The sequence below is a fragment of the Musa acuminata genome, chromosome BXJ2-6 (assembly GCF_036884655.1).
Source record: "Musa acuminata AAA Group cultivar baxijiao chromosome BXJ2-6, Cavendish_Baxijiao_AAA, whole genome shotgun sequence".
Classification (NCBI taxonomy): Eukaryota; Viridiplantae; Streptophyta; class Magnoliopsida; order Zingiberales; family Musaceae; genus Musa; species Musa acuminata.
In genome coordinates, this window is record NC_088343.1 from 8,562,411 (window position 1) to 8,586,091 (window position 23,681).

The following is a 23,681-nucleotide window of genomic DNA, read 5'->3' on the forward strand; positions in this document are numbered from 1 at the left end:
AAAATCTTCACTTACGATTGCAATAGTAATTAAATCGCTTTTATCTCATGGTTGATGGCAAAAAACAAGAGCAGAAAAGGTTGCTGGGAAAAGTTTGTCGTGAGATCCGAACTACTCGGTCCTTCGACGTCGATGGGTAGGTGATGTCACATGTAATCAATCCATCCTTAGCCGACCGAGCGCGGTCCACAAATTTCTTCCTCTCAAGCTCATCATAACCTTCCAATTCTCCAGCTCGATGGGGATGATGGACTATCATTATCATTCGTTGGCTGGCAATTTCTACATTTATATACGTCCCCAGGTATATTTCAGGGTCATGACAAAAGAATGGTCGGTGAGATTTCTATGAATGCTTTGATGGCTTTTCATCTGTGAAGAAAAAGGAAAAATAAGAAAAAAAGAGATGGCCTTCTTATTCATTTATATTCCAACATAATAATGGAAGGGGAAGGAAGAAGGCCAAACAACAGGGACCCACTTGCATGTAGTTTGCTTCGTATCAGCTTCCATTTCTTCACCAAACTTCTGTTCTGGAAGCACAAGCTGTGGAGTTCACTATCAGAATCATATTCTCTCCTCATCATTCCCTCAAATAGTATTACGTCCGCAACATAGAGATCGATTCTTGGGTTTATCCGGCCTAATCTACAGATATGCGGCACCATTAGAATCTTAAATCTACCGATCAAACCAGCTTTCTTGATTTCGAAAAAGCTACAATTTCCATTCGATAATGGTCCGATCATCGAGTCCATGGGGGCGCATCGCAGCGGCACACGTACGCCTTCTCGATTGCTCATGGCGTTCTCCATATTAACCCCAACTGCCGCATCCCATACTTATCGGATAATTTTGATCGCTTATGCAACCGACGCCACCGCGTGTCGCTCGCTGATCAAAAGCGAAGACTCCCCACGTCTCTTTCTTCTCTCCTTTTCCGTTCGGCGAACGAACGATAAATATATATATGTAGGCAAACGTTCATGGCAACCTGCACCGTCATTGGATCGTAACCACTCCACCCGCTCCTGCCTGCCTTTCCCAAGCAACATTGCTCATCTCATTGGCTTCGTCATCCATCGGACGGTCTTCTGTCATCATGGCGCTGGAGCGGCAGAGCGATCCGCCGGATTACCGCATCGAGCTCCTGTCCCCCATGAGGCAGGAGGGCGACTCGGCGGCCACGACCAGTTGGAGGCTGAACGTGAGCGACTTCGCTCTACCGGAGGCCCCCAAGGACCCGCCACTCGTCTCCAGCGTGTTCCGGAGATACCATGGTATGCCTCCTCCTTCCTCTTCTTCCATGATCTTAGATATCAGTAACGTGTTTCTGTAGACGTCATTTCTCGTTCTCTTTATGACTCGATGCATGTCCGCCGCAAGCGGTGGGTTGGGGCGGCATTCTCGAGTCGATCGCTTCATGTGACATAATTTGTTCTGTCTTGGTCGTATCTAAAAGCAAAAGTCTAACATAAAAAAACAGAGCTTTGTAGAGAAGCTGATCGTTAAACAGATTGTTCCGTCACCGCTTCATCCAATATGCCTAATCATCTGTGGTTTAGTAAGTCAAGAACAACATGGTACGAGCATTTAAGATCCAGATAATTATGGGTAGATCGATCTAAGCCAATGTAGGAAGCCAAAAGGTGTTTCGAACAGGGATAGAAGGTGCAGGATTAATTACATGGTAGAGGAGCAACAGAACATTATTCGGTGTTGGCAAGCCAATCTCCAAACATCTTTAGCAAAACCAAGTAGAAGAAGCATAGATTATTCCCCTTTTGACAGAGTTCAGACCTAACAAGAGATGACAATCTTCTTTATTCTTGATATACAAAAAGGCAACAGTTTCTTATTTGTACATACAGTAAGCCTGTATTGTCCAGATGTATATGGATTCATAAATATATTTTGATTCGATACAAAGGTCAAAATTCCCATCTACATCATCCTTATGGAACCCAAAACCATGCAGTGCTGATAGCTCTGCTAATTGAGAACCCGTTCCTTCTTTCCTTCAGTGGGATTTCTCATAGTTGCAGGACAAGATGCAAATTCTGAGAGCGATTTCGAATATGCATCTACAATTGGCGTCAGTGCTACACGCGTCTGAGGGTTCATGATCGATCGGATGGGCTACTTCTTAGCTTTCGTCTCAGGTCGCATCTTCCAAAACACTGTAGTTAGTGTGATGGTGTTGGAAAGACAAATTAAACACACAACACAGGTTAAGTGCTGTCGCATGAATTAGTCTTTCACAAATTCAAACAGAGATGTATGTGCAGGAGTGATGCTCAACTTTGTCCGATGTTAGTCGGGCCATTAGTGCTCTATGATCTCCGTACTTTCCTTGAAGGTGAGGAGAAGAAAGAAGAGGAAATTATTGAAGTTGTTTCTGTCCCGATGTTTATGGTCACAGATTATGATCTTTTGAAAGATTACTGTTGTATGCAAGAAATCTTTAGACTCTCGCTATATGGTGTACATGACGCTAACTCCTCTCCTTCAATTTTATCTTCTTAGGCAATCAAAGGAAAATTGCAAAGTACTATAGGAAACAAGGGAAGCTTCTTCAGGGATTCAGTGAGATGGAAAGCATCACCGAGTTAGAAGCACCCACACAGGTATTTCATCTCTCTTCTCGCTGCAGCCTTCTACTTGTCCCGTCCACGATGCTCGAGCATGGAAAGTTGTATATATTCGTGGAAGCTTCATGTTAAGTACGAGTTCTTCCTTCTGCAATTACGTAGGACGAGCTAAACGACTTGGCAAGAAGCGAAAGGCTCGCGATCAACGTTTCAAATATAGTGAACTTGATCCTCTTCGCTTCGAAAGTATTAGCATGCGTCGAAAGCAAATCCATGGCGGTGATCGCTTCGGCTCTGGATTCCCTGCTGGATCTTATGTCGGGACTGATTCTGTGGTTCACTTCATATGCCATGAAAAAGCCTAATCAGTATAGCTACCCAATCGGCAAGAATCGAATGCAACCTGTGGTAAGTCCATCCTCCGGCAAAATCTTTTCCTCCTTTCGAGGAACAGTTAGATGCATCGTAGCCGCATAACCAACATACAAATTTCTTGCCGATTTCTACTGTGCCTCAGCAGCAACCATGAAAATTCTTTTCATCCCTACCGTTTGTGACTCAGCTTGTTGTTATTGTGCAGGGCATCATTGTTTTTGCTTCTGTGATGGGCACTCTTGGTCTGCAAGTGCTGTTAGAGTCTGGCAGACAACTTATCACCAAGGTACGTCGTGTATCAGAATGCAAGATTTCCTACGACGGTCTCTTATTTATGTTCATCATCAATGCCTGCAGGAGCACCCTACTTTCGATCACGAAAAGGAGTTGTGGATGGTCGGCAGCATGTCGTCGGTCACGGTGGTCAAATTCTTCCTCATGCTCTACTGTCGTAGCTTCAAGAACGAAATCGTGCGAGCTTATGCACAGGATCATTTTTTTGATGTCATCACCAACTCCATCGGCTTGGTCACATCTTTGCTTGCGGTGAGATACTACTGGTGGATGGACCCGGTGGGTGCAATACTGGTGAGTGCGATTGCCAGCATTAAAGTATTGAAATCAATCTGGGAAACTGCATGCAGAAATCACGATTTAAGCGTTCGATGATGGTGCAGATAGCGGTGTATACCATCAGCACCTGGGCGAAGACTGTACTGGAGAACGTGTGGCTGTTGATCGGAAGAACGGCACCGCCTGAGTTCTTGGCCAAGTTGACCTACCTCATCTGGAATCACCATCAACAGATCAAGCATATCGACACGGTGAGAGCGTACACGTTCGGATCGTATTACTTTGCCGAAGTGGACATAGTTTTGCCTGCAGACATGCCGCTGAGCCAGGCGCATGACATCGGCGAGTCACTGCAAGAAAAGCTGGAGCAGATTCCGGAGATCGAGCGTGCTTTCGTGCACGTAGATTTCGAGTTCACTCACAGGCCTGAACACAAGGCCAAGGTGTGAACTGATCAGACCTTCTATCTTCTGATGCTTTCTCTTTAGTTCATTATCAAGATGATACGCCTTTATTCAATAAGCCCACGGGGAAGGGAACGCATCTTCTTCGTCCGTGGGGAAATCCAAATCTTTAGGGTCAAGATCGTGTAAGATATAAATCCAAACATTAACGAGTTCTTTGATTCTTTGTCGCATTTGTTTTTATCTCAAGCCTAGTCCATCGTTGACATTGACGAGTGACATTACACCATGCATATACTTTACTAAAGAGACCATGTCAGACATCCTTGTTACTATTTATATTTGCTGTAGGTGTGTCTTCCTTTGATGTTCTTTAGGATCACTTTTTTACTTAATCTCACAACGAGTCTACCAACATATTAGTCCATTAACTATTATAAAGTTATTATCTTAAGCTATCATCCAATGTGATTCATTGTACATAATTCTTTATTTATAGAATCGAGATTTTTCTCTTATAGATATTTATTTTGTCGAAGTAATTTTTCTTTTTGTCTTATTCATCCATGGAGGTTACCATCTTTCATTAATATAGCTTATATTATGTAGCATAGCAATAGTGTACTGTACATTTCAACTTTAGAAAATTTTCATACTCTATAACATTGAGTATCGATTAACTCAGGATGACTATGGACATTTTACATAACTATTTCAATCACCAAGCCAACTCATCTCTCTTTACACGATCTCATTTTTTGCTAAACGATATCGTTTATTTTAAGCATTATCAAGTTTGGTTACCAACATTGAGTTGTAGCTCGAACTCAGTCATCCTAATCGTTGTACGCGATATATTCTTTCTAACTTACTTGTCCTTGTGATATCTCTTGCGTAATGGATTAGCTATTTCTTTAAATACCATACTCGGATGCCTTGCTTATCTCAACATTTATATTTTTAAATGTGCTTGTCTCACTCTAATAACATATCACAGACTTCAATTGGTTTTGCTTAAGTCATATAATATCTTTGCGAGTCCATTCACAAGGGGTTAGTCTCCTCAAAATCTCTTATAATTCGTAAGAACTTGTAAAAGAAAAAATAGATTAAAAGAAGTATTAACTCAGAATCTCACAAGTAATGTTTTACCAAACTTACAAACTTAAACTTCGTAGGTTTTGAACAAATATGCGATAAAGGGTCTAAGGTGGTTCGTTAGACCAAAAGTCTCCATAAGTAACAATATAACACCATTGTGGTATAAGATAGTAAATCAGTCCTAGATAATACTTCGAAACCCATCAGTCATGTGTCAACCCAATAGCTCAAGGGTGTTTACATAACTAAAATTATTATAAAAATCAATCAAAATAAGATTATCAAATCTATTATAATCGAATCGAAAGATATATATATATATATATATATATATATATATATATATATATATATATATATATATATATATATATATATATATTTGTTACGACACGTGATATTACATGCATAACTTTTGGTCAAAGAAATAAGCGACGGACTAATTTATAGCAATTTTGAAACCGTGAAGACCCAAATGTCACTTTTAAAGGTCTAGAGTGAGTGGAGATATGTAATTATCTGCTTCATAATCGAATACTACAGCCACAATTATAATATTTCATTCGTGTTTTATAACTTTAGTGGACTTTAGCCCACGAGTGAGTGTTTAGTTTCATAACGTTGGAGCATCCATTCTCCTCGTTTTACAGCAGCGGAAGTCCCGAAGAGTTGAGTGTTTGTTTATTAACCTACATTAGATGAATTATAGTGGTGTATTATTAGTATACCGGCGTTAATTAGCAGAGAACAATAATCTTTAATGACATGTCCTACATCGATGCTTTATATAATTCAGGTCATCTTTTAAACTCTTGTCTCGATTTAATTTTGCATGCTTTGTAAGTCATTTCTACTGCTCCTCACCGATCCGGATTTAGGCATGGCAATGGAAGAGCACAAATCACGCTACTATTCTGTAGAGCCCTTACGTACCTTTCCCTGGGATTACAGAAATAACAAAGTGACTTGGAACATGGGAGATGACGAGGGAAGCTGAGTTACAGGGCTCCAAGCAGCTGCTTGATCCTTGGATTCCTGCTAGCTTCGTCGAATTACATGGCATCGTCGGCTCAAAGCAGCGGCCCAGCCAGCGCCGTCGTATGAAACGAGGAAGACTTGTCCCCACGCTTCTTCCCGATGTACCGATCATCGTGGCGAGTGCACAACCTTGAACTACGGGACTCATCGGTGCAGGGACGCCCGGTGAGATTTTGTACGAGCTCCGTGAAGCTGGAGCGGCCGGTACGTGTCATCTTCGGGGCGCGAGCGTGCGTGATCACGGGATGTCTCCGCTGCGTTGCGGCGGCAGCCGCCAAGAGTGGGAAGGACGACGACGACGATGGCTTACACACCAGACGAGACTTCTTGTATACCTTCAGCCGCGCGGTGCGCGAACCATTTCTTGCCTCGTCCAATGCTTCACGCGGCGGAGGCATGGTCGATGGCAAGGCGAGGAGGGCGAGGGATCGACGAGCATGGAAGTAGGGGGGATAGAGATGCCGCGTAAGTAGGCCGACGGAAGGGGAAACGGATGGCTGGTCGGGCAAGTCTTGCAGGGACGGCGTTGCGCGGTCTTCGGCCCACGCCACCGAGCTGGGACCTGTAATGTGGTGGGGATTCGCTATAAACGGTGAAGCCATTTCCGACCGTTGGTGGTGGTGGTGGGGTCGAAGATGGTGTTCGATCAAGACTGTTCAAGCAGAATCGAGGAATACTTCATGCAATGGTCAATACTGATGACGATGGTCATTTTCTTGAACATTGTTGACTCAGACATTTGAGTTGACTAACATGTGCAAAATTGAGGATTTCTTCGAATGAATGCCATATTTGGAGAATTTCCAATTACCCAACATATATACGTCACATGAGATGATAAGCTCGTATTGATTATTTCAATGAAATAATGTAACATGACGAGAAATCAAAGGAAAAGAAAATTAATGGAAAGACACAACAAGAAAGAGCGGTCTAAGATGACATGACATCGCTCCGGTGCTTTCTGTTGGAGGCCCCACCTGGAATTCTTGAATCAACCCGGCCGAAGTGGGGGGCCTATCCTTTCGCTTCTCTCTCTCTCTCTCTGCTCAATTCTGCCTATATAAAGAAACGATTTCGCCTGGCTTTCCTCTCCCCGTCCCTCCCCCCTTGAGACGCCATGGAGGAGACCCTCGATCTCTCCTCTCTAGACGGCGCACCGCCCTCACCCGACCCCGATCACGGCTGGCAGAAGGTCACCTACAACAAGCGCCAGCGCAGTCATAAGCCGCCCCCCGCCCACCCCGGTCCTGATTAAAACGGCTTCGACTCCCTCGAGCAGAAGGCCCACGAGCGGCGCAGCGCCATGCCGGATCGAGGCCCGCCCCGGCCGCGTCGGATGATGAGGACGACAATGACGGCGTGGAGGCCGCGCGCGGAGCCAAGGAGAACGGGGTAGGGGGCGCCGAAGGAGGAATAGCAGAAGAAGCCTAAGAAGCCCAAGGTCACGGTACCTGAGGCCGCCGCGAAGATCGATGCGGCCGATCTTGCTACATTTCTTGCCGATAGCTCGGTGAGAGCTCGGATCTGCTTGGTTCTTGTGGTCGAAAGATTCGTTATAAACAGAGAGATACATGTCTATAACCTAATGCCAAAATGTTTTCTTTGACCTTGTTGTCTTTTCAGGCTTCGTACGAATCACAACAGGATATTCAACTCATGCGATTTGTGGATTTCTTCGCACGCTTCTTTGCCTCTGTCAGTGCACCACAGTTCCTCTGGGTTAAGATGTTCAAGGAATCCCCTGCTGCTAAGATCGCTGATGTGAGTTTGTTCTGCTCCTTTTGACGAATTTCTCTCTGGTTCAAAACAATCCTGTTGCCAATTTCTGATACTAATTTTATCTTTTCCTTCCGTGAATCAAGATTTATGATTGATTGGCCATCATGGAAATTGATTCTTGTATTAGATAACATACATTCTAAGTAATTAATTTGGACAGCTATCATTTTTGGCAATGACGACCAAATTTATTGTTGTTTGCACGAACAAGCAGGATTTAATCCATGACAAATTCAAGGATCAATTTGAGTATGTATTTCTTGAAAATGCTCAATATTTACCTATCTTCCATATATTTTATGGGTCATCAATTTTTCTTGCTTGATGTTTTTTTTTCTGCAATGGTGGTGACCTTGTGGCTATTATTTGAATAGTTTTGAAAACATATTCGCTATGTCGTGTCTACTGTTTCATTCATATAACTTTATAATGTTGGGTCCATTGCTCTCGAAAGAAAACTATATCTGATAAAAGGAAAATTATGGATATTACACAATTATTCTATTTTTTATTAAAGTTTCCAAAATATGCTACATAATATGGTAAATGCAATAAACAATTGAATGAAAGGAACATACTATTTAAGCATCTTAAAATCATTAAAGATCATCACTGATAGGGTTTAAAATGATTTTTGATGAACTTGTTGTTTTCTTGTTTGACATGTGGTACTTGTTTGTTTGCCACAGTATGCTCTATGGCAGTTGACTTCAATGAGAAATTTCCCACCTGCAGTTTTGAACAGTTGACCCTGTGTAAATCATGAAGTTTTCTACATCTGCGGCAAGCAATATCATGGCTCATTCTAAGATGATGCTAGGGTATAAGCTGCATTATATTACTTGCATCACATATGCCAATTGTCTCTGTCGATATGTTTCAAGATTTTTTATCTCATTGTGCATGCTATGCATATTTTCATAACCAACCACTGAAAATCTAACTGGTGTTCATTAATCTGGAACAGATTCCCTTGTGCCATATATCTGTATCTGTTTATAAGACTTTGGTTGATTGGATTGCCTTGAAATCTCCTGAAGCTTTGGCCAATTTTGTTCTATGGTGCCCGGATAACATTGTTGCTGACCTGGCAAATCAACAGTCAGCCACCAAGGGCTCAAAAAAATCTGTTCAACAGATTCCATCAAGTAATCAGGTAATGTTCAAGTATGTTATTTCCATTTTTTCCCTGCTGGTAAAGTAATTCTGGTGGCATCATAGAGAAACATGTTGGTTTGCAAAATTAATCACACTGGTGCTCTGAGTGCTTCATGTTTTTTTACACTTACTTTAATTCTCAAATTTGTACAGAAAATGAATATTTCATGTTTTTTACAAAGGTGCTCTGAGTGCTTCTTGAGACTGGTCATCTTATGGCCAACAAGTTTTAATTTTCACTAACATAATTACATATGACAACAACTATAGGTTGCAATATTTGTCGTTCTGGCATTAGCCTAGATGGAAGCCTGATGCACTATTAAGCCTTTTGTCCAAATTAAGGGATAACCCTCGATATCAAGGACAAGAGAATCTCCCACATATTGTTTGGGTTATTGCACAGGTAATGTGCTATCTTCTGAATTGCATGGTTCACCCAAAGATGCAAGGTGGCAATGTAATAGTGTCATTAAACTGAGAAGTTTCTTCTTTGATAGGCATCTCTGGGAGATCGAGTTGTTGGAATGTTCTTATGGGCACACTACCTATTACCTGTAGTTTGTGGAAAACCACAAGGGAACCCACAATCTAGAGACCTGATCTGCAATTGATTGAAAGGTCTGTCTTACGACCAAGTTGACATATTGATAAATCTGTTGTTTAATTGCTTGATTTAGTGTTTTGGAAAGCGGTAGCCACTAAGAGGCGCCAAAGTCCCAAAATGCCCAAGGCTCTAGGCGCCCGCTTGAGCGAAGTGAGGTGCTTTGAAATATTAAAATATAAAATAAATATAATATAATTGATAAATATGATTATATAAAAAATATATGACTTTAAATTGAAAAGATCTAAAGTATCAAGTCGCATTATCCATCTTCTAATAACAAAAATGTCAAAAGATTTAAAACAATAAAGCCTTATATCAAATTCAATCATCGTCATAATCAAGTAGGATCCTTTAGATAATTGTATTTCCAAGTAGAATTCTTTTTTGAATTTTTTGATGAATCTTCTGAATTGCTTTGTACACTTTTCATTAATCCTAAAACCCTAATAACAGTTCTAAATAAATAGAGATTAACAGTGCTAAATAGGGACTAGTATATGATAACATTAGTTAATGCTTAATAGTAATTTTAATATCAGTTAAAGATTAATAATATACTATTAATAGTATTTAATCCACCGTTAACATTTGTTGGAGGAGGAGAAAAGAGTCACCGACGGTGAAATATGGGGAAGGAGAGGGCGATCGTGATGGAGAAACTTTCGAACGATGACAATGGCGGTGGAGGAAGTTGCGGACTGTCACGACCTTAGCTGGAATTACCTAAGGCGTGAGGCACCCTTGCGGCCAAAGACTCGAACTTAGCTTGCGTTGCCTAAGTCGCGAGTCACCCGTGTGGCAAAGACGCGAACTTAGCTTGCGTTGCCTAAGTCGCGCTTCGCCCTTGCGATCTTGCTCCGCAAGGATCAGCCACTTTGTAACCTCTCGCAGGTCCCGAAGGACCTGTAAAAGAGAAAGAAAGTTAGATCGAAAGAACGAGCAACGGACAAGTCCCGAAGTCTCGCGGAAAGGAAAGCTTTACAAGCAAATCGTCGAACACCTTGTGTGCACAAGAGAAAAGAGGGAGAGGGAGAAAAACAAGGCTTTCAAGGATGAACGAACAGCTGCAAGTCCACAAACAGCTGCTCACCTGGTCCCGGGCGTAAAACCAAGTTCTCGTAAAGGTCACGTGCGAACTTGCGAAAGAGTGTTCAACGCCCGGTATATAACCGAAGCCCCATCCAGCCATGTGCCACCCGGGGGGTTCCTGGGTGCTGAGATGGCTGACATTTTGGTGAGCAGAGGCAGCACTCCGCTCACCTCCCGCGGCACGCGAAAACGGAGCCGTTTTGGGCTGTTTTGGGGCTGTTTTGCTCGGTTCAGTGAGCGATCGCTTTTGCAACGCTGCAGCTTGTTCGAACTTACATATTTACAGCAAAATGACCCAAAACCATGAGAAAACATGCTGTCAAGCAGCTGTACATGCGGGGGTGAGCGACGAACAGTTCGTTGAACGGAGTTGTTGCGGGTGCGCGACGACCGTTCGTGACATTCTCCCCCACTTAAACTGTCGACGCCCTCGTCGACGCTTGTTGGTAGTTGTTGATGACTTCTTCATGTCGCAGGGCGTCTTCAGGCTCCCAACTGGCTTCAGTTCGGGGAAGCTTTCGCCACTTCACCAAGTACTCTGTCTGTTCCGCTCCGCTGGGTAGCTTTATCTTACGATCCGCCAGAATGGTTTCCACTCGCTTCTCGTAGGAGGCTGTGATGGGAGGAAGCCGAGTTGGAACACTTCAAGAAGCGTCTTGCGGATCCGAATGGTAGGCCTTCAGGTTGCTGGCGTGAAGAACGTTGTGAATTTTGAACCACGCCGGCAGCTGCAACTTGTAAGAAACATTGCCTACTCTGCTGATAATTGGGAAGGGCCCTTCATACTTACGCACCAATCCTTTGTGAACTCTGTTCCTGAAGAATTGGAGTGATGCTGGTTGGAGCTTTACCAACACCAAATCGCCAACTTTGAACTCTTGTGGTCGCCTTCCCAAGTCTGCCCACTTCTTCATCCGTTTTGCCGCCTTCTCCAAGTAAACTCGCGCAATATCGGCATTTCGATGCCACTCCTTTGCGAAATGATAGGCTGATGGACTACTCCCAGTATACCCAATTGCCATAGTGTGCGGAGTCGACGGTTGTTGTCCTGTGATAATTTCGAAGGGGCTCTTGTTGGATGCAGAGCTCCGCTGCAAGTTGTAGGAGAATTGGGCGATGTCCAACAGCTTCACCTAATCTCGTTGATTGGCACTCACATAGTGCCGGAGATACTGCTCCAAGAGCGAATTTATTCTTTCAGTCTGGCCATCCGTCTGGGGGTGGAGGCTTGTAGAGAAGTATAACTTTGACCCCAACAATTTGAATAGCTCGGTCCAGAATCGTCCCAGGAACCGAGCATCACGATCACTAATGATATTGTGTGGGACTCCCCAATACTTCACTACACCCTTCATCATCAGTCTAGCCGCCTCTTCAGCTGAACAATGTAGGGGAGCAGCAATGAAAGTTGCATACTTTGAAAACCGATCGACCACCACGAGTATCGATCCAAGTCCCCCTACAGGTGACAAGCTTGATATGAAGTCTAAGGAAATGCTCTACCATGGCCTTTCTGGTACGGGCAACGGCTCCAAAAGTCCCACCGGCTTCCGCTGCTCTGCCTTGTCTTGTTGGCAAGTAAGGCATGTTCGAACATACTCCTCCACATCAATCCCCATCTTTGGCCAGTAGAAGGCCCTCTCCACGAGAGCCAACGTTCTGTGAATGCCGGGGTGTCCAGCCCAAAGGGAATCGTGACACTCTTTTAAGAGTTCACGCCTTAAATTGTCCACTCGGGGAACATAAACCCTATTCCCTTTTGTGTAAACAAGTCCCTCCTGGACCCAAAATCGTCGTGCCTTGCCTTCTTTGATGAGCTGCATCAGGATAACTGCCTGGGGATCACTATACAGTCCATCTCTGATTCGGGAAAGGAAGTTGGAGTGTAACTGACTTGCTTGGCCTCTGCCCTCCAGTTGTGCAGTATTCACGCATTCCACTTTCCGACTCAGCGCATCGGCCACGACATTCGCCTTCCCGGGCTTGTATTCCATTGCCATATCAAATTCAGCCAGGAAGTCCTACCACCGTGCTTGCTTTGGGGAGAGCTTCTTCTGAGTTTGGAAATAACTCAGGGCGATGTTGTCTGTCCTCAGCACAAATCGCGACCCGAGAAGGTAGTGTCGCCAAACTCGTAGACAGTGAATCACTGCTGTCATCTCCTTCTCATGCACTGGATACCGCCTCTCGATCTCGTTGAGTTTGCGGCTCTCGTAGGCCACCGGATGACCTTCCTGCATGAGTACTCCAATAGCGAAGTCCGAAGCATCTGTGTGGACTTCAAAGGGCTCTCCATAGTTTGGTAATTTGAGCACTGGTTCTTCTAGGACAGCAGCTTTCAGGTCTTGGAATGCTATCTCACATTTGTCCGACCACTTCCAAGGCTGCTCCTTCTTCAGCAACTCCGTCAGTGGGGTTGCCCGCTTCGAATACCCGGCAATGAAGCGTCGATAGTAGTTGACGAAACCAAGGAAGGATCTCAACTCTGGCACCTTCTTTGGAGTTCGCCATTCCGCAACTGCTTGCACCTTCGACTTGTCCATCCGAATGGAGCCATCACCGATTCGATGCCCCAAGAATAGGATCTCAGTTTGAGCAAAGTAGCATTTCTCCCTTTTTACGAACAACGTGTTCTCCCTGAGAACCTTGAAAATCGTCCGATGGTGCTTGACATGCTCCTCGAGCGTTTGGCTGTAGACGACGATATCGTCCAAGTAGACGACCACAAACTTATCCAAATACTCCTTGAATAGCTGGTTCATGAGAGTACAGAATGTGGCCGGAGCGTTGGTTAAGCCAAAAGGCATTACCAAGAACTCAAATGCTCCATATCTGGTCACACAAGTAGTCTTTGCTTCGTCGCCTTCAGCAATGCGCACCTGCCAATATCCCGACCGAAGGTCGAGTTTTGAGAAATACTTCGCCTTGCCCAATTGATCGAACAAGTCCGCAATGAGCGGGATGGGATACTTGTTCTTCACTGTTACTTTGTTGAGGGCTCGGTAGTCGACGCATAATCGGAGGCTCCCATCTTGTTTCTTCTGGAAGAGAACTGGAGCTCCGAAAGGTGCTTTTGAGCTACGGATGAGACCACCGCTTAGCAGTTCACCTAACTGCTTTCTGAGTTCTGCCAACTCTGGCGGGGGCATGCGGTAGGGTGGTTTCGCTGGAGGCTTCACTCTTGGCTCCAGCTCGATACTGTGATCCACGCCTCTGCGTGGTGGAAGAGTCTTCGGCAACTCGGGTGGCATAACGTCTTTGAACTCCTTCAGGACATTCGCCACCACAGCAGGTTCTTGAATGGCCTCTTCGTTGAGTGGCTCTAGCTTCATAGCAGCCACGAATGTCAGTTCGCCCTTTCGCACCCCTTTCTTCAATTGTAACGCCGAAATATGTTGGGGCTCCTTGGTTCCTCTCCGAGAGACGGGAACCACGCAGGGGTCATCGCCTCCCATCATACATAGGGAGTTCAAGAACGGCATCGGCACCAACTTCGCCGCGTGCATAAACTCCATTCCAAGAATCACTTGGAAGTCGTCCAGTGGCACGGCCATCATGTTGGTGTTTCCGCTCCAAGTCCCGATTTTGATAGGAACACCCTTCGCCAACCCGGAGATTCGCCTGGCCTCCGAGTTCACCGCTTTCATTCGGCTTGGGCTCTTCTCCAAGGTCAACCCAAGTCGCTGTGCTTCGCGATCGGCTATGAAGTTGTGGGTAGCGCCCGTATCCACCATTGCACGGGTCGTTTGGCCATTTAGCTTAATGTCCACATACATCAGCTCGCTACTTCCTGTTTTTTGTGCCTTCGTCTTCATGTTCTCCCCCACTTGACCCCGCATAGCGTTCAGCAAACGCATTGCTCCCATTCGGGGTCCTTGCGACTCCTCATCGTCGCTGCTGGATTCAGAACTGCTTGAGCTAAGGGCGACAGCTTTGCCCTTGTCCGATCGAGGAGGGTGGATGGAAGCCGTCAATGCATTGAGTGCTTGTTTTTGTGGGCACTCCCTTACCATGTGCGGTCCTCCGCACAAGAAGCATCCTCCAGGTTTTGAGGCCTTGCCTTTCGGGTTCGGCCCTTTGTGGGAGCTCTTCTTCTTCTGTTCGCCCCCGAGCTCCTTCCCTCGAGAATGTTTTGGAGGGCGATTGCCTGAAGATTGTTTCCTTCTCGCTGGGTCTTCAGAGGAAACAAAGTCGGTAAGCCTTTCTGCAGCTGCAATTGCCCCGACTACATCGGTAACTTTCCTTCGATTCAACTCCTGTTGAGCCCATGGTTTCAAACCATCAAGGAAGCTGAACAACTTGTCCTTCTCGGACATGTCCTGTATGTCCAGCATTAGTGCAGAAAACTGCTTCACATAGTCTCGGACGGTGGTACTTTGGCGGAGTTGTCTCAACTTCCTTCTTGCGACGAACTCTGTGTTCTCCGGTAGGAACTGAGTTCTCAACTCCCGCTTCAAGTCTTCCCATGTGTCGACTCGACACCGACCTTGTTGGATTTCCTCCCAACGAGTTCGCCACCAAAGTTTCGCATCTCCATTCAGATACATTGTTGCTATAGAAACTTTGGTATCTTCAGAATCGGGCCTCGTAGCTCGGAAGTATTGCTCCATGTCGAATAGAAAGTTCTCGAGCTCCTTGGCATCTCTGGCCCCTCCATATCCATGGGGCTCAGGTGCCCTCAAATTTTGTGGCGGTGCAGCGCGGGTGTTGCCTCCTCCCGCATTTAGCATTCTTGTAAGCATGGCCACCTTTGTGGTGAGTTCCGCCACAACATCTTGTAAGTGCTGCACGGAGTCCTTGGTGTCATCAGACAGTCGGTCGACTAGGGCCTCGACCTTGTCGATCCTGGACTCCGCTTCCTCTTGCGAGCTCTCTACCCCAACAAGTCTTTGTTGGCCATGGTAGAGTTCCTCCATGCTCGCTTCCAGAACATCCAGGCGGGTTTCCGCCGTCGTGAGTCTCTCCTTATGACTCTTTTTCCCAGTTAGCGCACCAGATTGCGCTTCCTCCGCTCGCGGAGAGTTGCCAACTTCTCGCACATCCTGTTCGCTGCCGCGATCCTCGTGAGCGGCTCCAATAGCATGAGAGCGAGTGTGCACATGCAGCCCACCTGCGGCTGCTTGGGGCAAGGTTCCGGCTTGCCCCGTCTTGCTTGATTCGCCACGATGCTTTGCCATGGCGAAGTTGCGAAGTTCGTTCGCTGTTCGATCGAAGAGCTTGCCCGCTCTGATACCACAATGTCACGACCTTAGCTGGAATTACCTAAGGCGTGAGGCACCCTTGCGGCCAAAGACTCGAACTTAGCTTGCGTTGCCTAAGTCGCGAGTCACCCGTGTGGCAAAGACGCGAACTTAGCTTGCGTTGCCTAAGTCGCGCTTCGCCCTTGCGATCTTGCTCCGCAAGGATCAGCCACTTTGTAACCTCTCGCAGGTCCCGAAGGACCTGTAAAAGAGAAAGAAAGTTAGATCGAAAGAACGAGCAACGGACAAGTCCCGAAGTCTCGCGGAAAGGGAAGCTTTACAAGCAAATCGTCGAACACCTTGTGTGCACAAGAGAAAAGAGGGAGAGGGAGAAAAACAAGGCTTTCAAGGATGAACGAACAGCTGCAAGCCCACAAACAGCCGCTCACCTGGTCCCGGGCGCAAAACCAAGTTCCCGTAAAGGTCACGTGCGAACTTGCGAAAGAGTGTTCAACGCCCGGTATATAACCGAAGCCCCATCCAGCCATGTGCCACCCGGGGGGTTCCTGGGTGCTGAGATGGTTGACATTTTGGTGAGCGGAGGCAGCACTCCGCTCACCTCCCGCGGCACGCGAAAACGAAGCCGTTTTGGGCTGTTTTGGGGCTGTTTTGCTCGGTTCAGTGAGCGATCGCTTTTGCAACGCTGCAGCTTGTTCGAACTTACATATTTACAGCAAAATGACCCAAAACCATGAGAAAACATGCTGTCAAGCAGCTGTACATGCGGGGGTGAGCGACGAACGGTTCGTTGAACGGAGTTGTTGCGGGTGCGCGACGACCGTTCGTGACAGGACGGCGCCAACAACCACGAAGAAAGCTTCGGACGGCGGCAGCGATGGTGGTGAAAGTTGCGAATGGCGGTGTTGTGGGCGGAGGTAGCTTCAAACGTGTTCGTCGGTGGTGGAGGAAGCTGTGGTCCTATCTCTTGGTGATGGAAGGAGTTGTATATGGAAGTAGTAGCGGCGGAGGGAATTGCGCACAAAAGCTAGACCTTCGGACTTGTCTATCTGTGGCAAAGGAAGCGTTAGACGTGTATGTTGGCAGCGGAGGCAGCAGCGGGAGTAGAGGTGAGCCGGGGCAGCGAAGCAGTGTTTATAGGTCGGGGTCGAGCGCCCGGGTGCCTTTTTAAATCACTGGCTTGATTCATACTTCCTTTTTGCATTTTGTTTACAAAATTCTCTCAGGCCAAAGTCTCAATCTATTTTATTAAATGGTGTTGTCAGAAAGGGGGGAACGCCTAGTACTGCCTGCTGTATTTGATTTGCTTATGCGGATGACATTTCCTGCTCCTACAGCTCTGGTCAACGTTGTTTATATGGTTCCATGCAAAAAACTGCATATCATCCAGCCTCAAAGTTTAAAACTGGCTTTCCTGAAACATAGATCTTTTGCAGGCCACAGAGAGGTTTAGAGCAGTTTATCCTACTCCGAAAGAGCTGGTTCTCCTGGGACGAAAACTAGGAAACAAGCATCACAGCAGCTTTTGCCCACTGCTATTTTAGCCATTCAAGAAAGTATAACTGAAATACTTGACATTATTAGATATGTTCTAGATTGAGGCTTTAATATTTATGGTTTTAATTGAAACTGGCACCTGTTTGCAGAGAATCTGGAACTAACAAAAGAAGCAACAGATTTATTCATTTGGTGTTGACTCAAATTTGTCGAGTGTTACAGGCAGTGGGTGGGTTGTTCTTGTACAAACTTACTCTGTCATCACTCTTATCTTCTTTTGTTATCTCAAGCAAACCTTCTAACTGCTTTAGCTGGTCCATTGTGAAGGAAAAGTTGCACCTAGAAAACGTCGATGCAAGTATTGTTGTTCCCCATGAACTCTCCAGTGAATGGAAAAAAAAAAAAAATGCTTGGCCAACATCTCTCCTGATTCTCTTAGAATAACACTTGGGAATTCGAGGGCCATAGTAACTGCTCCCTACACTTCTTTTGCTTCTGGATGTTTTACCAATCACTTGACATACGTGCTTTGTTGTATGGATAAATTGGTATTAAATATGGGACTCATGGAATTGATTATAGTTACAATTATAATCCGACTCCATTTCCCGATGATTGGTATCCCTGTACATGATAAGTTAAAATAAACACAAGACAATGGTGAAATGAGTCGAGACGAGGAAGACTGGAATTATTTTGGGGACGGTAATCGACTAGTGGTGCACCAGCCCACGGAAAACCTCTGTGCAGGCCAACAGAATACCAGCCAAGCCAGCAACAACTTGTGCAACGTATCTATCTCCATCCTGCACACGGACCCTCACACGTTTATCAATCGACGAGGCCTCCTCGTCGGCGATCATTCGCGGTCCGAGTTGTCCGTTTCGTCGGAACTAATATATCTGGCGTCGGCTAATCTGTCGTTTCCCCATGGGATGGTTGTTGGAACGGTGGTGAAATTAATCCATGACGAATTTTTGGATAGGAAAATGAAAGTTGGAAGCTTATCCCCGCATGCATGCCTGCAATTTGGTATTGATTTTGAGTAGAGGCACATGAGTGCCGTAAAATTATGCCATCCTCGCTGTTTTGATGCTGCCGGCTCACCTGCTTCCAAATCAATGGATTACATTACATGTACAAGAAAGAATATATATATATATATATATATATATATATATATATATATATAAGATTGTTATATATAAGATTTGGTATGTGCATATATATAAGATTGGACTCAGCAATTTGAGCCGTTCATCGATCATGTTGATCGTGGATATGACAACGATACAAGTCAATAACACAGCCCCTTCTCGAGTATGAAAGCCAAAGGTGTTGGCGTTGCCTGCTCTGGAGGCTCCCGTCGACCACACACCCCTCTCCTCCTCTACGTGGCGCCGCCGTCCGTTATCCGTGAAGACAAGCCACGAGTTCAAGTGGGTTAAGTGCCCAAAGCAGTCAAGATAAGAACGTGCATGGGGTGAGGCTTTGACGTTGACAATCTGCACCATAATGTTTAGGCACATGCATGTCGTACACCGCTGGAGATCACGTCAAAGTTCAGGTCTCATGCGGCCGCCACCCTCCACCCAACTATCTCTCTCTCTCTCTCTCTCTCTCTCTCTCTCTCTCTCTCTCTCTCTCTCTCTCTTCAAGTGGGGTAACTCAGTAACTCGCAACTTTCATGTTCTCCTTGCACTTCGTTCATTATGGAACCATGGGTTATCCTTTGCTGATTCGAGAGTATAGTTAGAACATCTTTTTGTTTTGTGGGTAGAGTTTAAGTATGTGAAAATGAGCTTATTTCAAATAATGAAGATTTATGATATTATTATTATTGTTACATTTAAGTATGGACAATCCTCTATTATATATTTCGAATGCATTTTGCAAAAGAAAAGTGGAATAGTTTGGTCACATATAGTAAATTAAAATGATTTATTACTTGCCAAACAAAAGCTCCATCATCATATATCAAACCACAGTCAGTCACAAAGTAGATAGATACATACATACAATATAAACTAAAAAGGAAGAATACTTTATATATATATATATATATATTGGAAGGCTGTTGCATTCGCCATCCCCCTCTCCCACCAGTCTCGCTGCCTCCTACTCCGCCTGCAAATTAATAAGATAAATTAAAGGACGACATTCTTTCAATCAAACTCCACAAGTAGATGCAGACATATATATATATATATATATATATATATATAAACACACGAAAGTTACGCTTATAACCTTCTTCAGAGCATTAATATCAACCAGAGTGCAACTTCCAGAAGTAGAAAGAGCAGCTGACTAAAAAGATCCCTTTAAGAGCACATAATGAGTTGACTCTAAGTTAATCTATTAGGTTTTATAGATAGAAATTGGAGGGCTGATGATTTTTACGTTTCAATCTAAGTTACTTGTACAGTGACCTATCTGAGCCATACTGACAAGCATCTATCTATTAGATAAGCTCTAAATGTGGCCTACCATTAGAGGATGTCAAGTTCACCTCGACTAGACATGACCTTCATTGACACCGTCAAAGAATCATTTCTTACTGCCATGCCACTACAAAAGCCATTTGGATTGTTCTTATACGCTTCAAAGTATTAGACATGGCAAAATGTTCGTAAGTTCATCTGTTAGCATACTCAGTTATTGCTGGTATCATATGAACTGGTTAACATTCATTGTCGTCAGATCCAAAAACTTACATGAGAACTGTACATGCACTTCAGAGCTTCAGTGCAAGCATACATCACCTGTGGTGTTGCAATAGTCTCCATGTCGAAGCAGTAGCCATAGAAGGAGCTTGCAGCCGAAAGTTTCATCGAAAGAAACTTCATCAAGAAGAAGAACAAATAAGAATGATTGTCGATGATAAGGAATGCGAGAGCGAGACAGAATCTACCTCAACTTGGTTCTGCAGTGATTGTACATAGTTAATTATCTCGTCGAGCATCCTCGCCGTGCCCATGGCCTATAAATTACAATGGCATCTTCTCAGATTGACTTTACCAGAGCAATAGGTGCAATGTGTGCAACAGAACCACAGGAGCCAAGCTTGCTTGCTCTCTCGGGCTATTATTACCTTATGACAGCAAGGAACGAGGCCTTGTAAGCAATGCATTCTTTCGTTGATCCTCTTTCTTCTGACCTGAAGCCATTAGTGAATCATATATAGAGGTAAAGTTCATCACAGAGAAAATGTTGGCAAATTAACGTGTTTTATGCAATTACCCGCTCGGCCAGGCTGTGGCTGTCAGTGGCTTGCCCTCTTCTTGCCCTCACATGAACCACCTCTTTTGGCTTCTCCGCTTTCTTCGAATCGCCTCTCGCTCTCTTCTCGTTTCCCGATATCTGATTGGTCAAATTATGAAAACCTTTCGCACCTCGCTACCAAGAATATGAGATAACAACGAAAACCTTAGCGCTGCATACATTCTTGTTGCTCTTCAGCTTGACCTCTGTCAGACGAGTCTCAGGAGGAGCCACCGGAGAGTGTTCGTTGCTGGCATCAGGCGCCTCGATGTCCTTCCTTTCCTTGTCTCCGTGACTCTGCCCTGCCCTACATGCCACGGCCTGCGGCTGCGGGATGGGTGTTTGGCATATTGCGGAAAGCGAACCAGACAAGTGATCCGGAAAAGGGACGCAGAGCTCAGCCTGGTGGAACAAGTAATTCTCATTGACTGCCGGGATCTCCATGACAGAGCCATTTAGCTCTTCAAGGAGGCTCATCAGCTCCCAGCTCGGGTCCATTTCCATGAAGGAGTGGGAGGGGTTTAAGCAATTTAATCTCTCGACACACTCTCCCGTTACTATACAAAAATGCAAAAGGAAACGTGAGAGAGGAGCGAAGCAAGAGATTGGAAGTGGAGGGAAAGAAAGAACTCTGCTCTGTCCACTAAACGAGACAGGTGCATCAATGGGCTGCTTAATAGTCCTCGGTTCACTCGTGGGCTCCATAGGAAGGGAACACCTGGCGGAACCAGGTTCCGTGGGTCCCTCTCTTTTAGAGTATACCCTCGACTTTTTCGTCTGTATATATAAGACGTGCTGAAACATCATCAGCAGGCTTGCACAGTGGAGTGCTCACGATGATGATGTCACTGTTCTTGCCAAGTAGAGAAGCATACCCGAGATTTCCAAACATCAAATCCTATGATGACTTATGTGTATTCCATCGTCATGTGAGCTCTTTAATATGTTCTTATGAGATCATGATATTTTTCGATGTATGATCGTGATCTCGATCAAACTGACTATACTTAGATTTATCTTTTTTTATAAATAAAATCTTTATTAGATGAAAATATTTTAAGAGATTCTTATTCTTTATTTATAGGAAAATTTTAGTTATTAGGGTCAACTCAGGTGTTGGGTGAAATAACTTAGGTTATTCATTTCTCCTTTGTCACGATGAACTCAGGGTCATGACTAATTGTAATCGCTTTTGCTTTGGCCTATTAAGTGACTCCTCACGTTTGCCAAATATTATTGTTTCAACAACAATATATTATTTAATCTTTTGAAATATCTTGGGTATAATCATCGATAGCCTCTCTATCAACAATCAAAATAGGTGAGAGAGCATAAATCCCATAACGAAGATTTATATTATGAGTGATGAATAGACATTTACTATATCTCGAATCTCATTTGTGAACCGAGTGTCGAAGTATATGAGCATTTCTTCTACCCCTGCCTAAGTTTGAGAAGTGTTATCGTAAGACTCAAGGCATACATTTCAGGTGAGCATACCATTCACGTGTCGGACCTCTTAATATGGTCCGGAAGACATAATATATTAAGGTATCTAAGGTGTCATATAATGACATTTGGGTATAGAATGTTATAATATGCTTGATCAGATCAGCACTACTATCGAACATTTTCAAGAATGAGAAGATAAAAGTTTATTAGAATTGATTCATTTAGATTTTTTAGGTAAATGATAATCGACCTAACATGGGGTCAACTAGTGCCCCCTTTCTAATTGTTAGAACTCTCATCAAATGTTCGATGGAATATATGTGTATGTACATATCTTTCGATTTTGGCATACTTACGTATAGAGGTCTTATAGTGGACTTGATAGTCCCATTTTGATTGACTTTTATGATCATTTCAAATTTGTAAATGTAGATTATATGTAGTCATTACGTAGAGGTAAAACTATCCATAAATAAGCCATCCTTGCAATTATTTTGAAGATTTTCTAATTTCACAAAATGGTATAGAGTATAAGCCAACACAACACCCAAGAGCTACCGGGTGATATATAGTTAGATGATTCTCTATGATAGTGTCTAAGACTAGTTCATCCTATTCCATAGTTAGTAGTATTATGTGGGTATTTGTGAGACTTTTGAGTATGAGAAACTATCTTGAACATGTAATCGTATGATCACTCAAAACTTACAAAATCTATATTTATAATTTATATTTCATATTAACTGTTTGGTAAAATAGTTACTGAACTATTTCCTCTGACGCGTTCAGACCGTCGTATAGTGAACCTGTAGTAGTACTGTAATGAAGAAAGACAGCTTCTAAGTATCGGACAAAGACTCCTATCCTTTGATGGGCATGCATGCAGTCAGTCAGTCCACTTGGATGCTTATTTCTCCTTCATGAACTCTGCCGACGAGCCAAAGCACTTCGGGCGTCTCACAGGATCCAAGGACTCGATTTGCCCAAATAGCTTCCTTCGTGGCCCATATTAGATTCAAGATGGCTGGTATTGCTACAATATCGTAATCGAACTCGCTATTGTGAGTTCGTTCCTACATGATAAGAAGCTGAGCAGGTGGTACTGTGGTCTTATATTCCGGCTCTGTTAAGCTTAGTTGATGACCTCACTGTGACCGTAGAACACGGTTAGTATGAAGGTTAAGGATTCTACTCGCCAACGTCTCCCTTAAATTATTTCGCAAATTGCGATGTCTTGCAGTCTTAATTCATAGACGGTCAAAAGGCGAGCATCATAAAGAATAAAGTAGCTCAGATTACTGTCTAATCTCCAATTAAATATCATCGGCCTCCAAGCAATGTTCGAGATGTAGGGTCAATACACATGCAAGCTTCATGCTTTATTTAGTCGTGTTTAATGTGGCTTACAGACATCTAATTGGATTGTTGACGGTTGACTGCTTCAGCTTCAAAAGAAACACGCCAAAGAAGCTGTGCAGATTAATCTTCCTCTCGAGGGCTGTGAGGATCACTTAAAGAAATGCCAAAAAGTTCTACGTTGATCCACCTG

At 44.3% G+C, this 23,681-nt stretch overlaps 3 protein-coding genes across 4 annotated transcripts; 2 read left to right on the forward strand and 1 right to left on the reverse strand.

Annotated features, from left to right (window-relative positions):
* The first annotated feature begins 1,008 nt into the window (after nucleotides 1-1,008).
* On the forward strand, nucleotides 1,009-4,209 carry LOC103987402 (metal tolerance protein 7). 2 transcript variants are annotated; one of them, XM_009405695.3, is made up of 6 exons: nucleotides 1,009-1,280; nucleotides 2,527-2,627; nucleotides 2,754-2,999; nucleotides 3,172-3,252; nucleotides 3,324-3,554; nucleotides 3,644-4,209. In XM_009405695.3, the coding sequence occupies exons 1-6, from the start codon at nucleotides 1,103-1,105 to the stop codon at nucleotides 3,986-3,988; spliced, it is 1,182 nt and encodes a 393-aa protein (XP_009403970.2). In that variant the 5' UTR covers nucleotides 1,009-1,102; the 3' UTR covers nucleotides 3,989-4,209. The 2 variants fall into 2 exon arrangements, with proteins under 2 accessions (XP_009403970.2, XP_018683131.2); XM_018827586.2 differs by lacking the exon at nucleotides 1,009-1,280 and adding an exon at nucleotides 2,191-2,359.
* A 3,130-nt stretch (nucleotides 4,210-7,339) lies between these two features.
* Nucleotides 7,340-17,735, forward strand: LOC135613813 (uncharacterized; the record flags this gene model as incomplete). Its single annotated transcript, XM_065110840.1, is given in 5 exon segments — nucleotides 7,340-7,477; nucleotides 7,479-7,595; nucleotides 7,709-7,846; nucleotides 8,832-9,020; nucleotides 17,356-17,735. Coding segments are annotated over 5 exon segments (690 nt in total), but the record flags the coding sequence as incomplete, so codon positions are not given.
* Nucleotides 17,736-19,505: 1,770 nt separating this feature from the next.
* On the reverse strand, nucleotides 19,506-21,308 carry LOC103988318 (transcription factor BEE 3). The gene is made up of 6 exons (XM_009406863.2): nucleotides 20,861-21,308; nucleotides 20,660-20,779; nucleotides 20,511-20,576; nucleotides 20,331-20,399; nucleotides 20,182-20,259; nucleotides 19,506-19,543 (listed from the first exon to the last, which is right to left on the reverse strand). Exons 1-6 carry the CDS (start codon nucleotides 21,182-21,184, stop codon nucleotides 19,535-19,537), a joined length of 666 nt encoding a protein of 221 aa, XP_009405138.2. The 5' UTR covers nucleotides 21,185-21,308; the 3' UTR covers nucleotides 19,506-19,534.
* Between the last annotated feature and the right edge of the window lie 2,373 nt (nucleotides 21,309-23,681).